Source organism: Rhinoderma darwinii, chromosome 1 (genome assembly GCF_050947455.1).
Source record: "Rhinoderma darwinii isolate aRhiDar2 chromosome 1, aRhiDar2.hap1, whole genome shotgun sequence".
NCBI lineage: Eukaryota > Metazoa > Chordata > Amphibia > Anura > Rhinodermatidae > Rhinoderma > Rhinoderma darwinii.
The window spans coordinates 392775398-392793600 of record NC_134687.1 but is presented as its reverse complement, the minus strand read 5'-3'; the positions used below and the strand labels follow the sequence as shown (position 1 = coordinate 392793600).

Here is an 18203-nt window from a genome sequence, read left to right as displayed (position 1 = left end):
TTTTACTTGTTGAGCCTATCCTGCTTCTCTGTTTTTCTTCCTGTCAGGTGTAAGGGTGAAGTATTTATACCTGGCTTCCTCACCTTTTTTATTTTTTTGCTTGTGAATTTTCCTGTCTGCATGTGTTTTGATCAAGCTACTGACTATACCCTGTACCTTTTCACTTCTTGAAACTGGACCTCGGCTTGTCTCTGGATAACCCCTTGTTTGCTGATTTGGATTTTCTGCTCCTGGCTGGTTCTGACCTTTGCTTTTCCTGACATCCACTTGCTTATTGATTTAGACTTTCTGTTTACCCCCTGGCTGTCTTCTTACATGTTCTGGTATAGCCTGAATTGCACCTCTTATCCAACACTGCTCTGTTAAAACAACCTGAGTTCTATGCACCAAAAACCAACCTGCCATACTGTGGGCTCTGGCAAACACCATAGAGTAGCCTTAGATTCTGTTGATCAGAGTTGTTGACGGATTTGGGGTTGTGGATTTATTTGCACGCTCATTCCCGACAGTTTCCAGCAGCCTTTGGGAAATTGCTCACCTAGCAATTCCATAAACTTCCACCCTGAGAATTGCTCGACTAGCGATTCCATAACAGCTGCTTCTCTATATCACATTCTGGGCCAATACATTTCATAATATGTCTGTATAGTGGTTGGAGCTCTTCCCTTCTGATACTTCAAGTAAAGGGAATATCTCATATTTTTGTTTATGTGAGTACCGTATTTTTCGGACTATAAGACGCACCTGACTATAAGATGCACCCAGGTTTTAGACAACAGAAAATAGGAAAAAATGTCATATTTGACTTCTTTTACAAAGAAAAAACTATTGGTTAAAAAATATAATTTGTTCAGTTTCACCACATTCTGGGAGCCATAACTTATATTTTTCCATCGTTTGAGAAGTGTGAGGGCTTATTTTTTGCGGGACGATCTGTAGTTTTTATTAGCACCATTTTTTTGGTACATACGATTTTTTTTATCGCTTTTTATTCTTTTTAGCGCTATGGTGACCAAAAGACAACGATTCTGGGGTTTTACGTTTTGTTTTTACGCCGTTCACTGTGTGAGTCAAATAATGCTATATTGTAATAGTTTCAAACTTTTACGGATGCAGCGATACCAATTTTTTTATTATTTTTTTATTTTTACATTGTGCTTGGGGAGCAATGGGAAAAGGTATTTTTTTTTAACATTTAAATTTTTTTTACACTACTGAAAATTTATCTAACTTTTTTTTTACACATTTTATTAGTTCCCCTAGGGGACTTGAACCAGCGATCATTAGATGAGTTAAGGAAACAGCGTAACTAGCTGGGCTACGCTGTTTCCGTAACTCCCATTGTAGTGAATGGCAGTTACAGAAGCAGCGTAGCATGCTACGCTGTTTCCATAACTACTATTCAGTTGTATGGGAGTTATGGAAACTGCGTAGCTCAGCGAGTTACGCTGTTTGCGTTAACTCGACCATGTAACCAGGAAGTGAAGTGGGCGGAAGACAGCGGAGCCGGGTAATATAGAAGGGGGTTTAGGGGGCCCCGTTCTAGAGATCGATGCGGATCCCAGAGGTGGGACCCGCATCTATCTGATATCATAAATGTCCTTCATGGGAAAACTACTATAAATGCCGCGGTCGCTATTGACCGCGGCATTTAACTATTTAAACGGCCAGGGACCATTTCTGTCTGTTCCCGGCCGTTAGAGCAGCGTGCTGCTGACACCTGCAGTGTATGGAGCGGGCTCAGCGCGTGAGCCCGCTCCATACATCATCCCCTCCCCGCTCCATGATGTGCCGGCACATCATGGGTCGGGAAGGGGTTAACTAAGGAGCGGTCAGGGATTTATTCTTGCTAAAAACTGCGTCTTATAGTCCAAAAAATACGGTATGTAGAAGGGATATAATATGTTTGCTCTTTTTGTAGCTATTTATTTTTCTCTTTTTAACCCGTTCTCGACCACCCACTGTCTTTGACGGTGGGCGGTGCAGGTCCAGAGTCTACTGCGAATTTTTTTGGGTGTCACTGTAGAAAAGGCTTATAAGCACTCAAGTGAGTTACTAACAGCTCCTGTACTTAGATAAGCCTGTTGAATATGTCTGGGATTGGAGGAAATTCTGATCCCAGCTGTTTAACCCTTTGATCACAACAGTCTGTGACCACGGCATGGTCAAAGGATACTCCCCTCTTTGATCGCGTCACCAGTGACCCGATCGAGGACTGGGGGAGCTCTCTGCAGTCAGCCCTGGTGACTTAGAAAGAACCCCAGGGCTGTCTGTTCTGTAAGCATGCTGTTAGGGAACACTATGTGTTGCCCTAGCAGCAGCTTGTGTCATAGTGACACCGTATAATCTATTAGCATACAGGAGTATGCTAATCCATAATAAGTATAAAAAATAAAATTGCTCAAAAGTTATCCCTTCATAGGATTTTTTTTAAAATGTAACAAAAAAAATTATATTAAATATTCACAAATAGCCATTATTTAGCATACAATATATTGAATTGATATTCAGGAGGAAAGGATCAGCACTCCTTGTGGAATTTAAAAATATATCTTCTTTATTTAGAATAGACAGCGGATTAAACCAAGCAAAATGATGTGGACAGATAACATAAAGCGTCCGTCCCCTCTGACGCGTTTCTAGCTCTCAAGAGCCACTACTCATTGATATATTGAATTGCCCATAGATTACATAAAAACAAAAAACCTACACATAATAACCTGAAAATTAATTTAATAGGTTATTTAGTGTGAAAAATGAACTGTATAAAAAAAAAAAAAAAAAAAACAATGCCGAAAATGTTTTCTATATTCACGACACAAAAATACTACACAGTAATTTATTAGTAACCGCAAACTGGACAGGAAAAAAATAAATATAGCCATCTCAATGAAAAAATAAGTTATGGCTAGGAATCGACAAATAACCACATAATATAACTTCCTACGGAAACATTTTGACTACCTCAAAAATTGGAATATCCTACTGGACGGAACATCTAGACAATGTGACACATGACGACATCCTTGGATCTGTGTCAGCAATGTATCGGGAGATGACACTCAAGATAGCACACAGAGCCTACATCTCTGGACTTTAATCTCAATATTCTTACAGTTTCTCACCCAACCTCGTTCACAGGCGGATGACTGCATATGTTCCTTTACAATGGGCTAGAACTGGTACAGGGTGCTCATTAACCCCTTACCGCACCAGGACGCACCGGTACGTCCTGTATTGCAGTGCTTTAAGGCACCGGGACGTACCGGTGCGTCCTGGCTAAAAACTGTCACCCTGTCAAAGGACAAGGTGACAGAACTGTGCCGTCAACTGTTTATGACAGTTGATCGGCACAGTAAAACGGCAGGGGACCAATCACAGCGGTCTCCTGCCGGCGATCGCTGTGATTGGTCAGTCAAAGCAGACTGACCAATCACAGCTCCATGATGTGGTGTATGTGATGGCGCTGGCTCAGAAGCTGAGCCAGCGCTATCACCGCCGGTTATCAGCTGTCCGACACCCCTCTGCAACGGCCAGGACCGGAGCTAGGCGCCGATCCGGCCGATTAACTCCTTAGATGCATTGATGAACGCGATCGATGCATCAAAGTGTCTTGTAGCCAGTCGGCAACCACAATGGTTGCCCCGGGCGCGGGTGTTAGCTGTTTGTCACAGCTGACATCGTGCTCTAACAGCCAGGACCGGAGCTAGGCTCCGATCCGGCCAATTAACCCCTTAGATGCAGCTATCTAGATCGCACCCTATGGTTGCTAATGACAACCATCGGCACGTGCGGTTGTTGCTATGGCAACCATAGCCTAACAATCGCTTCCTAGTACGGAAGCCTATTAGGCCCCGCCGGGAGGCGAAGCCTAATGGGCTTGCTGTCGGTGAATAGCTCACAGCTCTAATACACTGTACTATCTAGGTAGTGCAGTGTATTAGAATAGCGATCAGGGCTTCATGCCTTCAAGTTCCCTAGTGGGACACAAAAAAAGTTAAAACAAGTTAATAAAAAATGTTGTAAAAGAGTAAAAAAAAATAGGTTTCATTTTAAAAAAACACTATAACAGCCTTTTTTCCTATAATAAGTCTTCTATTATAGGAAAAAACATTAAAAAAAGTACACATGTGGTATCCCCGCGTCCGTAACGACCCAAACTATAAAAATATCACGCTATTTTACCCGTATGGTGAACGCCGTAAAAGAATTAAATAAAAAACTATTCCAGATTCACTGTTTGTTAGTCACTACCCCTCGCAAAACAGAATAAAAAAATGGATCTAAAAGTTGCATGTACCCCAAAATTATACCATTAAAAACTGCAGCCGTCCCGCAAATAACAAGCCCTCCCACAGCTTTTTTTAAAGGAAAAATAAAAAAGTTACAGCTCTCAGAATATGGTGACACAGAAAATAAATTATTTGAAACAAAAGTGATTTTATCGTGCAGACGCTGCAAAGCATAAGAGAAACTATATACATATGGTATTGCCGTAATCGTGCCGACCCGCAGAATAAAGTAAAATTGTCATTCATAGCGCATGGCGAACGCCGTAAAAAAATAAAAATAAAAAACATCAGAATTGCAAGTTTTTGGTCACCTTGCTTGCCAAAAAAATGAAATCTAAAGTGATCAAAAAATCGCATGTATCCCACAATTGTACCAATGAAATCTACAGATTGTCCCGCAACAAATAAGCCCTCACACAGCTCCGGTGGAGAAAAAATAAAGAAGTTCTGGCTCTCAGAATATGGCGATGCAAAATGCACAGAGTGTCCAAAAGCCGGATAAGATCTGGCACCATTTATCAGTGCGACACTGGCCACAGATCTATGAAATATTATTTATTTACCCAATTATTATACCCTTTTATTATACCCTGATGTACTCCGCACAGCTTACATATGCCCCCACATCATAAAATGAAATACCAGCAAAACCCCAAACAAAACTACCACTAAGCAAAATCTGCGCTCCAAAAGCCAAATAGCGCTCCCTCCCTTCTGAGCCCTGCAGCGTGCCCAAGCAGCAGTTTACGTCCACATATATGGCATCGCCATACCCGGGAGAACCCGCTTAACAGTTTGATGTATTTGTCTTCAGTGGCACGAACTGGGCACAAAATATTGTGCACTAAAATGGCACATGCCTGTGGAAATTTGTGCAATTTTCACTTTGCACCATCCACTGAGCATTCATTTCTAATACAAAAAAAAAACCTGTGTGGTCAAAATGCTCACTACACCCATTAATAAAATGCCTTCAGGGGTGCAGTTTCCAAAATGGGGGTCACTACTTGGGGGTTTGTTTTACTATTTGACCCCAGAGCCCTTCCATTGTGGGCTAATGTTGTGAAAATCACCAAAATAGGTCTCACATGCGCCTTTCACTCCTAAACCCTGTCATATGTCCAGGCAAATGATAAATGCATTGACGGGTGTAGTTTACAAAATAGGGTCACTTCTCATGGTTTTACACTCTACTCTGGTACCTAAGGGAGCTCTGCAAATGCGACATGACGCCCATACACCAGTCCAGCAAAATCTGTGCTCTAAAAGCCACATGGCACTCTTTCCATTTTGAGCTCTGCCATGTGCCCAAACAGCAGTTTAGGGCCACACATGGGATATTGCCGTACTCGGGAGAAATTGGGTAGAAAATTATGTGTTGTTTTTTTCTCCTATTACCCCTTGTGGAAAAAAAATTAAGTGCAAAACGACATATTTTTGGGGAAAAAAATATTTTTTAATTTTCATTGCCTCATTCTAATACAATCTATGAAACACCTGTGGGATCAAAATGCTCAGTACACCCCTAGATGATTACCCTCAGGGGTATAGTTTCCAAAATGGAGTCACTTCTCAGGGGTTTCTACTGTACGGGTACCTCAGGGGCACTGCAAATTCGACATGGCGCCCAAAAAACAATCAACCAAAATCTACATGCCAAGTAGCACTCCTGCCATTCTGAGCCCTGCTGTGTATCCAAGCAGCAGTTTATGACCACATATTGGGTATTGCCGTACTCTGGAGAAATTGCTTTACAATTGTTGGGGCGCTTTTTCTCCTTTATTCCTTGTGAAAATGAAAAAAATTCAACATTTTAGTGGAAAGAATGTAGATTTTCATTTTCACTGCATAATTCCAATAATTCAGCAAAAAAACTGTGGGGTCAAAATGCTCACTATACCGCTAGATAAATTCCACGCGGGGTATAGTTTCCCAAATGGGGTCACTTTTGCCAGGTTTGCACTATTTTGGCCCCTCAGTGGCTTTGCAAATGTGACATGGGGCCGCAAACCATTCCAGCAAAACTTGAGCTCCAAAAGTCAAATGGCGCTCCGTCCTTTCTATCTTCCACCATGTGTCCAAACATCAGTTTATTACCACATATGGGGTATTGCTGTGCTCAGAAAAGTTTGCTTTACAAATATTGGGGTGTTTTTTCGCCTTTATCTATTGTAAAAATGAAAAAATCTGAGCTAAAACTACATTTTATTAGAAAAAATTTAGATTTTCAATTTCACTGCATAATTCCCATAAATTCAGCAAAAACCGTGTAGGGTCAAAATGCTAACTATACCCCTAGAAAAATTCCTTGAGGGGTGTAGTTTCCAAAATGGGGTCACTTTTGGGGAGTTTCCACTGTTATAGTCCTTCCAGGGCTTTGCAAACACGACATGGCACCGAAAACCATTCTAGCAAAATCTGCGCTCCAAAATCCAAATGGCCCTCATTCCCTTCTGAGCCCTGCCGTGAGTCCAAATAGCAGTTTATTACCACATATGTCCTATTGCCGTAATCGGGAGACATTGCTTTACAAATGTTGGGGTGCTTTTTCTCCTTTATTCCTTGTAAAAACTAAAACATTGTATGTTTTTTCAGAAAAAAAGTAGATTTTAATTTTCACAGACCAGTTCCAATAAATTTAGCAAAAAACCTGTGGGCTAAAAATGCTAACTATACCTCTTGAAAAATTCCTTGAGGGGTCTAGTTTTCAAAATGGGGTCACTTTTGGGGGGTTTCCACTGTTTTGGCACCACAAGACCTCTTCAAACCCGACATGGAGCCTAAAATATATTCTAATAAAATAGAGGCCCCAAAATCCACCAGGTGCTCCTTTGCTTCTGAGGCCGGTGTTTCAGTCCATTACCACACTAGGGCCACATGTGGGATATTTAAAAAAACTGCAGAATCTGGGCAATAAGTATTGAGTTGCTTTTCTCTCGTAAAACCTTCTGTGTTACAGAAAAAAACTGTATTACAAATGAATTTCGTTAAAAAAAAATTAAATGTGTACATTTCACCTCTACTTTGCTTTATTTCCTGTGAAATGCCTAAAGGGTTAAAATACTTTCTGAATGTGGTTTTGAATACTTTGAGGTATGCAAGTTTTTAAAATAGGGTGATTTATGGGGACTTTCTAATATATAAGGCCCTCAAAGCCACTTCAGAACTGAACTGGTCCCTGAAAAAATAGCCTTTGGAAATTTTCTTGAAAATCCTAGAAATTGCAGCTAAAGTTCTAAGCATTGTAACGTCCTAGAAAAATAATAACGTTCAATAAGGACGTTCAAAAAACTATGCAAACATAAAGTAGACATATAGGAAATGTTAACTAGTAGATATTTTCTGTGGTATTACGATCTGTTTTACAAGCGAATACATTACAATTTAGAAAATGCAGATTTTTGCAAATTTTCTCTAAATTTTGGTGTTTTTTACAAATAAATATTTAATTTAACGACCAAATTTTTTCAGTATCATAAAGTACAACATGTCACGAGAAAACAATCTCAGAATCGCTTGGATAGGCAAAAGCATTCTGGAGTTATTACCACATAAAGTAACACATGTCAGATTTGCAAAAATCGGCTGTGTCCACAAGGCCAAAACAGGCTTAGACACTAAGGGGTTAAGGAGCCATTTAGCGTTCAGGCTTTTGTTATTTTTTCTTGTCTTTATTTGAAAAATGGTTTATAAAAGCATTGCTTTAAAAAGAACCATCTTATGAAAGGCAGAGGTGCAAAATTGTAGCTGGTCATTAAAGAGGATCTGTAACTAGTTTATTAATTCCCTATCTCCTAACTAATCTAATAGCCGCTATGATGCTGATAACTACAGTGTAAATTAATTTCAAAAACGTTTATTAGCAAAGTTATGAGCATTTTTTGGAATTTGCTAATTTGGCTATGCTTGCCAAATAGGAGGTGACTTTTTTTCTTTTCACTCTGGTCAGTGCAAAGTTTTCTGTATGACGCTGTCCAATCCTCATACAGCTTCTCCCCCTTCCCTGCCCAGCAACACAGCCTGATCATATAGTTTACAGCTTACATTCCCGACTGTGTTTTCAACTGGTGATATGTCAGGTTGTTTCACATTTAGAACTGCGATCATATGGTGTCATATGAAACATTAGAATCTCATCTTTCATATTTCACCAGAACCGCCCCAGATATGACTGTTTTAAGTGATCCCCTTCCCTCTAGCCAGTGTCTCTCACACTGTGTGAAGCAGCTTGATGCTGATAGGACAACGTCAGAGGCTGTGAAGTAGCTCCACCTCAGGAGAATCGATGGTGTTGAGTATAGGCTCATTTGCATATTTAGAAAAAAAAGCTCATATCTTTTGAAATAAACATTTTGGGACACAGTTTTTACTAGCATTGTCAGTGTGACCGTGCCTATTAGATTACCTAGGAGATTGTGCATTACAAAACTAGTGACAGATCCTCTTTAAGTTATTTTCAGGCCTGGTCATTAGTTGGGCCCTCCATCAAAGTCCAGAGAATGACAGGGCATAAGCATACAGATCTTTCTAATGCCTTTACACATTAGAGGAAAGTCGGCCAAACCCGCTGATTTCGGTGGTGCCGGCTAACTATCTAATGTGTATAGGGATGTCCCGACCCTCATCTCCTGGACAAATGTCAGGGCAAAAAAAGATCGGGCATGTTGTATTTCAACCGAGCCGAGCATCCATGTGTATGGAGGAGGAATAGCTGTCGGCTGAACGTACCATTTGGCCCAACAACCATCTAAAGTGTATGGTCAGCTTTATGTGTATATCCTGCCTTATTTAGGACTCCAGCAGTACAATACAGCTGCCATTAACTTGCCCACCTTCTAATGATATTAGGATGACTGCTCATATTGTCCCAATCTATAGACAATGATTATAGGAGATGCGATAAAGTTATTATTTTTTGCCAAGACCACCTTAACGGAATGGTTTGATGTCTACCTGGTGCCAGTGTTCAGTATTTGATGAAAAAAGTGGATCAATTACTGGGAGGGGCTGGTAAAGACCCATCTGTCATGGTTCATGTGAGAACCAAAGACAGAATACATGATGTTGAAAGACCCTTAAGATTAAGAACTAGGCTACAAGCTGAAAGGAAGGATCTCCAAGATTGTTTTCTCTGGAATTGTGTCATGTGCAATCCTGGAAAGATTGCTCATGGTTAATTTCATTATTGAGTAAAGAGCATTCCCATTACCGGAGGTTCTTTCACACTGCACATGCGCGGAACCAAGTAACCACTTTTTTTTAGTTAGACTTTGTGTTCATTTATCAACAACAGTGTAATAAATTAAAGCTGTGCTCTAATTGGTTGGTAGAATCTTCGATCTCTTTAAAAAAAAAAAAATGATGTTGAAGGGTGGACATTAACTTTAACTGGTTGCCGACACAGGACGAGTATGCTCGTCCTGAGCGGCGAGCACTTCGCGCATTAGGACGAGCATACTCGTCCTGTGTGACAGCCGTCTCTGCCGTCTCTGTGTGTGCGATCGAGAGCGGGGCAACGGCTGTAATACACAGCCACGGCCCCGCTCTGACAGCGGAGAGGAGAGAAACAGCTTCTCTTCGCTGTTAACCCTTTGAACGCCGCGATGACAGCTGATCGCGGCGTTCAAAGAGGGGGGACTGCACATTGATCGCGTCACAGAAAATAACTGTGACGCGATCAAAGCCCATAACTCGTATGGCCAGACAGCCCAGGGTCCAGTGAAGGACCCCAGGGCTGTCTGAACATATTTCCTGTTGTTAGGGCATACTGAGGTATGTCCTAACAACTGCCTGTGTACAATCAGTAACAGGCTAATGTACTGGCATATAGATCTATGCCAGTACATTGCAGTTACAAATTCAAAATCAAAATGATAAATCCCTTTATGGGATTAAAAAAAAAAGTTAAATGAATGTAAAAAAAAAATAATGGTAAATAAATAAATAAAAAGTTAATAAAATACACAGAAACACACATTTTTTTATAATAAATAAACTTTTTAAAATATAAGTCCCAAAACATGAAATAATATAGACATATTTGGTATCGCCACGACCGTAACAACCTGTACAACAAATGTATAACATTATTTATGTTGATCGGTGCAAAAAAAAATTATTAAAACTGCTGCGCAACTGCTTTTTTTCTGCATTTTAATCTAATTAAAAATTTATAGAAATTAAACGATAATGTATTTGTACCAAAAAATGGTACGTACATAAAGTACAACTCGTCCCGCAAAAAGCAAAGTCTCATACAACTACGTCGTACAAAAAATAAAAGCGTTATGAGGGTCGGGATGCAAAGAGGGAAATGTAAAAAAAATTGCTCTGTCCTCAAGGCCAAAATTGGCCGTGTCCTTAAGGGGTTAAAGCTACTCTCGGGCTAAATTACAGTTGTAAGTTTGTGATATAGAGAGATTTGAAAATAAAAAATGTTGACCTTATGAATATGCCAACATATAGTAGCATGACATTACCAGTTTAGTTATAGGTCAAAATATATAGTATATACTGTAGTTGTTAATAAAAGTTAATTTCTGTATCCACAGAGAATTTTTTGTCACCTTCTTTCCTCATCTGGAAACGGAGAAGACACAGAAATTTTTGCTCAACTTGGATGTACATCTGCTGACTACTATGATAGGCTTTTGAAAAATGTAAGTCTTTTCAACTTTATCTCTAGCCTGTTTGATGCTGTGTGCACATCATATTCAAAGTGAAGCACAGCCATAATTCAATAATTTATGTACATTTTAACAGTATGAAACGCTGTTTTTTTAATTTCATTATGGTATATTTATAATATGAAAACGACTGTATAATGTTTTGCTTTTTCAAGCAAATGTTTTGCAGCCTTGTGTTAAGAAAGTGGCTGCAAGAGCCTCCTGCAAGCCAAGAAGCCCAACTCTAAGTAGTGACTGCTATCATTTGTCGATAATCGATGCCAATCGATCTGACCCATAACAAAAATTTTCGTCAGACAGGCTGTATCTCCTTATAGATCGTCATCAAAGAGATGAATGGTTTCCTACTGTCAAACTTTGATCAGTGTTCTAAAGGAATCATTTTCATCCTACTAAAAAATTGCAGCATGTATATCCTTTGTATGAGTAGTAGTCATAACCGGATCTTGCCCAAATTGAACCATGTTAGCCCAGCCTTTAAATTCATGCTGGATCCTGTCATTAAATTGATAATCTGAGCAAAAGCTTTTGCCAGAATTCCAATCATTCTACAAACTGCAATCTTTTACTTACCTGGTCCACACTGATTGTCATAGGCCACCCAGGAATATGTACAGAAAACCACTGCGTGTTCCTGGCGATTCCCAGGCGGCCTATCATGATTGCTGCTTGGTAACAAACCAACGGAGCAGGCTTGAGCTTTAGGTAAAATTAACCCAGTATATACTTTAATAAAAAAAATTATTGTGTTCTTTTTACAGATCATTTCATCGGTAATTAAGCGGCTTAAAAGAAGTCCACAAAATACCAGAAATGAGTAAGTTTTCCTTAATAATTATAATGAATTAAACAAATGTAAAAAACGGTGTTGATTTTTGCCACAGATTTTGCCCTTAGCAGTGTAAAATGTGAAATCCACATCAAATTTGCAGCAAAAAATCATTGCGGAAAAACTCACCCTAAGGCCTCATGCACACGAACGTAAAAACGCCCGTAATTACGGCCCGTAATTACGGGCCCATAGACTTCTATTGACCACGGGTACCTCCCCGTATGCTTACGGGAAGGTGCCCGTGCCGTTGAAAAATATAGAACATGTCCTATTTCAGGCCGTAATAACGGCACGGGCAGGCCCATAGAAGTCTATGGGGCCCCCGTAATTACGGGTGACTACGTGTGTGCACCCGTAATTACGGGAGCGTTGCTAGGCGACGTCAGGGGATAGTCACTGTCCAGGGTGCTGAAAGAGTTAAACGATCGGCAGTAACTCTTTCAGCACCCTGGACAGTGACTACCGATCACAATATATATCAACCTGTTAAAAAAAAAAGACATTCATACTTACCCAGAACTCCCTGCTTCTTCCTCCAGTCCGGCCCCCTGGGATGACGTTTCAGCCCATGTGACCGCTGCAGCCAATCACAGGCCAATCACAGGCTGCAGTGGTCACATTGACTGCCGCGTCATCCAGGGAGGTCGGGCTGGATGTCGAAAAAGGGACGTGTCACCAAGACAACGGCCGGGCAAGTATGAATTTCTTTTACTTTTACTGCGGAAAGGGCTGTCGATTCTCTCTATCCTGCACTGGTAGAGAGAAGGGGCTGCCGATTATTGCAGTGCAATTTTGCAGCGAAAACGTGCCCGTAGTAAATACGGGTGGAATACTGGTGACACCAGACCTGTATTTACGGGCACGGGTTCGTAAATACTGGTGCAATACGGGTCGAATACGTGTGACCAAGGTATTTACGCCTGTATTTACGGGAGGAAAAAATATGTTCGTGTGCATGAGGCTTTATTCTCAGATTTGCTTTGATTGATATAAAATATTTGCACAGTACTTGTTGCTTTAGGGCCAGAATAATTTTGTGTCTATGTAGCAGACTAGTTGTTCATTTTAACCCCATATCATTCTAGTACTTAAATTTTTTTGACATTTTTCAATTTATGTAGCAGTATGATGATTTATTTTTAATTTTGAAGCCATACATTAGTGTAGATATTTTACATACTTGCCCAATGTTAGACATAGCTTTTTCTGATCTCCCCCATTAAGAAGTCCAGCTGTGTGTAATGAAATGCTTCCATTTCCCGTTTTGGCTAAAAAATTCATAAAGCAAAGTGAAAGTAATTTAAATTTTTACACAGTAAAGCCCTATTCACACGACAGGGTTTCCCGGCCGTGTAACAGCCGTTCAAAAAAGCGTCTGTCACACGGCCGCAGTAGGAGCAATAGACCTCGAATGGGGCTATTCACACGATCGATTTTTTGACTGCCCGGGAAATTGGGCCGTCAAAAAAATGGGACATGCCCTATTTTCATCCGTACTCCCGGCCGCCCGGCTCCCATAGAAGTCTATGGGGCCTGGTAATACACGGCCATCGCTGGAATGTGTTCCGAGTGACAGCTGTGTCTTCCGTTGCTCGCTCTCTCCTCCTCCTACCACAGTGCGAAGTGCATGTGAGGAGGAGGGTAGTTTTTTGCTCCCTGTAGGAGCGGAATCCCCAATCCACAGCTTCGGCCACGCTGTGCCCAGGGATTGGGGATTCCGCTCCAGGAGAAGTCCCTGACTTCACTGTCTATATATGGACATTGAAGTCAGGGACTTCTCCTGGAACGGTGGCGCTATCTACAGAAAGGTACGAGGGTGCCATGTATGGGGGGTGCTGTGTAGACCTACCTACAGGGGGCTGTGTGGCATTACCTACGGGGGGCTGTGTGGCATTACCTACGGGGGGCGGTGTGGCATTATCTACGGGGGGCTGTGTGGCATTACCTACGGGGGGCTGTGTGGGATTACCTACGGGGGGCTGTGTGGCATTACCTACGGGGGGGCTGTGTGGCATTACCTACAGAGGACTGTGTGGCATTACCTACAGGGGGCTGTGTGGCATTACCTACAGGGGGGCTGTGTGACATTACCTGCAGGGGGGCTGTGTGACATTACCTGCAGGGGGGCTGTGTGGCACTACCTACAGGGGTCTGTGTGGCACTACTTACAGGGGTGCTGTGTGGTGCTACCTACAAGAGGGGCTGTGTGGTACTACCTACAGGGGGGCAGTGGCAGTATCTACAGAGGGCAGTTTGTTGCATTATCTACAGAGGGCAGTGTGTTGCGTTATCTACAGAGGGACGTGTGTAGCAAAAAATTTACAAATGAAATTCATCCGTTTTTAAAACGGACAGTGAAAAAAACAGATGCAAAACGGGTCAAAATCGACCGATATAACCGGAAACACGGAACGGATGCAAAACGGGCGAGAAAAACGGACCAAAAGGGTCGTTTTTATCGGCCGACACTCGGACCCTGTCGTGTGAATAGATCCTAAATATTTTTTTGTTTATAAAAAGCATGCCTAAATTATTCAGTCACAATGCATTTTGATACTGTCATTATCAATATGTTGGTAAATGTGCTCAGGAGATGAATAATACCAGACAAATCTGCAGTCAACATAAAGTAAAAAAACAATATTGTAATATTGGCTAGCTAATATTTTCACCCGTATGGATCAGTTAATTTTTTGCAAATCTGACATTCATTTTAGATCAATGGAAATCTTTGAGCTTTTCATTTCTCATGTATTTTTCAAATAGATTTTTGGCTGAGGAAGTACGCTCATTATGCGTGATATGTATTCCTATTCTTACCTTGGCTGAAGTAGCCCCATTGCTGGAAGCATTACTGCTCTACCATGGAATGGAGTCCTATGAAATTCTTGAAGGTTATTTCTTACATGCTATAAATGATGCGATTCAAAAGTAAGTAGAGAAATGTTGGAGTGTTGTCTGTTTTGAAGCTGCTAATTTGACACTTGCGTTGTATAATCTGTTACTCTGATCCGTTTTTGGATCAGAATAGTGGATAAAAACGGATCAGTTAAAAATCCCATTGAAAGTAATGGGATTTTTAATTGCATCTGTTAGCATCCGTTTGCGTCCGTTATGTTAGTCATGTGTTTTTTTGACGGATATAAAAGTGCAGAGTACACGACTTTTACTCCGTTGAGAAAAACGGATGTCTAATGTGTGGGTTGTTTTTATCATTGGGGTCAATGCACAACAGATACAAACGGATTGTAATCTGTTTGCATTTTTATTTCAATGGGATTTTTAAATTATTCGTTTTTATCCTTATTCTGATGTAGAAACGGATCAGAGTAATGGATTTTAGAACGCAAGTGTGAACTTATATGTTTTTTTGGTTTTTTTTGTTTTGATCGCTGGGTTGCCAGTGGCTGCAAAGGTGATCGGAGGTCTAATACTTACCTCCCGGTCTGCCTGTAACGGAATCCTCCTATGCCCCGTCGTCGGTGGGGCCCAAAAGGCTTCCGGTACCATCGGGAAGATGGCGCCGGCTCAGCTTCTGGCTAAGAAGCTGAGCCGGCGTCATCAGCAGTGGGTGTCCGCTGTATGTTACAGCGGACATCCCACTGTAAAGGCAGGAACCGGAGCTAGCTCCGATTCCTGCCATTAACTCCTTCAATGCAGCGATCCAATACAATCGCTGCATCAAAGTGGTTTGTATGAAATCGGCAGCCTGCCATGCGATGGCAAGGCTGGCGACTGCTACTATGGCAACAGGAGGCCTAACAATGGCTTCCTATCTGCCATTACAGAAGCCGATTAGGCCCCGTCCGGAGGCGGAGCCTGATAGGTTTGCTGTCAGTGAACAACTGACAGTTCTAATACATTGCACTACATAGGTAGTGCAATGTATTAGAACATCAAGCAAACAGTTGGAGCTTCAAGTCCTCTAGTGTGACTAAAGAAAAGTGTAAGAAAAGTAAAAATAAAAGTTGTAAAAAATACAATAAAAGTTTCAAGTAATAAAATAAAACAAAACACAATCGCCCTTTTTCCCTTATCAAGTCATTTATTATTGAAAAAAATAATAAAGCCATACATATTTGGTATCGCTGTGACCGTAACGACCTGAACTATAATAATATTATGTTATTTATTCTGCACAGTGAATGCCATAAAAAAAAAACTAAAAAATACTGACATAATTGCTATCTTTTGGTCACTTTGTCTTCCAAAAATTTAAATAAAAAGTGATCAAAAGGTCGCGTGTACCCAAAAATGGTACCTATAAAAACTATAACTCGTCTCACTAAAAACAAGCCCTTATACAGTTCCGTCGACGAAAAAATTAAAACCGTTATGGCTCTCACAACTTGGCGAGAAAAAAAATCCATTCTCTTTACAAAAGTTATTTTATTGTGCAAAAAGTTGTAAAACATAAAAAATCGGACTGACCCGCAGAATAAAGGTAACATGTAATTTATAACGCGTGGTGAACCCTGTATAAAAAGAACTAAAAAAATATGCCAGAATTGCTGTTTTTTGGTCACCTTGCCTCCCAAAAAAAAAAGGATAACAAGTGATCAAAAAGTCGTATGTACCCCAAAATGGTACCAATAAAAACTACAGCTCGTCCCGCAAAAAAAACAGCCCTCATACCACTACGTCTATGAAAAAATAAAATTAGTTAAGGCTCCAATAAGTCAGGAAAAAAAAAATATGCAGTTGTGCCGACCCGAGGGGAACATTTCTTCTGTTTCAAGTGGCGAATTATCAAGGCCCCTAAAATTAGGGAACCAGGAAGGGTAGGGCCCAAACATATCTGCTGGAAGTGAGGGTGCCCGTATTATACCAGGACAACATTTCCCAGCAAAATTCCTCAAAATGCAAAGATTCAGAGTGTGGACCAAAAGGGGCAGAAGTAAGGACCATTTATTAGTGCGACACCGGCCTGTGCAGAAAGGATTGTGTCACAGCGTAACAAATATCTATGGATTATTTTTTTTTACCCCATTATTATACCACCTGACTATGCCGCTTATATACTCCGCCCGGCTTACATGTACCCCAACATTATAAACGGAAACACCAGTAAGACTCCAAACAAAACTACTACCAAGCAAAATCCACGCTCCAAAAACCAAATGGCGCTACCTCCCTTCTGAACCCTACAGTGTGCCCAAACAGCAGTTTACTTCCACATAAATGGCATCGCCATACCCGGGAGAACCCTTTATAACAATTTTTGGGGTGTGTGTCTCCAGTGGCACAAGCTGGGCACGACATATTTGCCACTGAAATAGCATATCTAGGGAAAAATTGAAATTTTTACTTTGCACCTTCCGCAGCGCAACATTCATGAAAAAGGCCTGTGGGGTGAAAATGCTCATTACACCCCTTAATAAATGCCTTGAGGGGTGCAGTTTCCAAAATGGGGTCACTTCTCAGCGGTTTCTTGTATTATTTCACATCAGAGCCTCTGCAATTGTGATCCAATACTTAGCAAATTGCCAAATTAGGCCTGAATTTTACATGGTACTCTTTCACTCCTGAGCCTGGTCGAATGTCCAGGCAACAGATTAGGGCCACACGTAGGGTGTTTCTAAAACCGGCAAACACAGCATAATAATTAGAGAGCTGTCTTGTTATGGTAGCAGAAGCTGGGCGCCACATATTGGCATATCTATGGAAAAAAATCACATTTTCACTCTGGCAGAAATTGGTGTGCACTCGATGTTGCAATCACCTGTGGAGTTAATATGCTCACTACACCCCTAGGTGAATACCTTGAGGGGTGTAGTTTCCAAAATGGGGTCACTTCTGGGGGGGGGGGGTCCACTGTTTTGGTCCCACAGGGACTTTGCATATGCGACATAGCGCCCAGAAACCAATCCAGCAAAATCTGTACTCCAAAAGCCAAATGGCGCTCCTTCCCTTCTGAGCCCTACTCTGTGCCCAAACAGCAGTTTATGACCACATATGTGGTATTGCCGTACACAGGAGAAGTTGCCTTACAAGTGTTGGGGTGCTTTATTCCATTTATTTCTTGAGAAAATGAAACATTTTCAGCTAAAACTTCGTCTTATTGAAGAAAAAGGATTTTTTTTATTCTTACTGCCCAATTCTAATAAAATCTATGAAACACCTGTGGGGTCAAAATGCTCACTACACCCCTAGATGAATTCCTCAAGGGGTATAGTTTCGTGAATCGAGTCACTTTTGGGGAGTTTCCACTGTACTGGTACCTTAAGAGCTTTGCAGATGTGACATGGTGTCAAGAAACCAATCCAGCAAAATCTGTGCTCCAAAAGCCAAATGGCGCTCCTTCTCTTCTGATCCTTGCCGTGTGCCCAAACAGCAGTTTATGACCACAAATGGGGTATTGCCGTACTCCAGAGAAGTTGCTTTACAAATGTT

The 18203-nt window shown here is 41.1% G+C and overlaps 1 protein-coding gene across 2 annotated transcripts in view; it reads left to right on the top strand.

The window, feature by feature from the left end:
• FANCC (FA complementation group C) overlaps nt 1–18203 on the top strand; it is a 334367-nt gene that overhangs the window by 183596 nt on the left and 132568 nt on the right. For both annotated transcript variants that reach the window (XM_075852374.1, XM_075852382.1), the window contains 3 exons: nt 10844–10951; nt 11740–11795; nt 14577–14741. In XM_075852374.1, coding sequence (XP_075708489.1) covers nt 10844–10951; nt 11740–11795; nt 14577–14741 — 329 coding nt within the window. The remainder of the gene's footprint in view (nt 1–10843; nt 10952–11739; nt 11796–14576; nt 14742–18203) is intronic.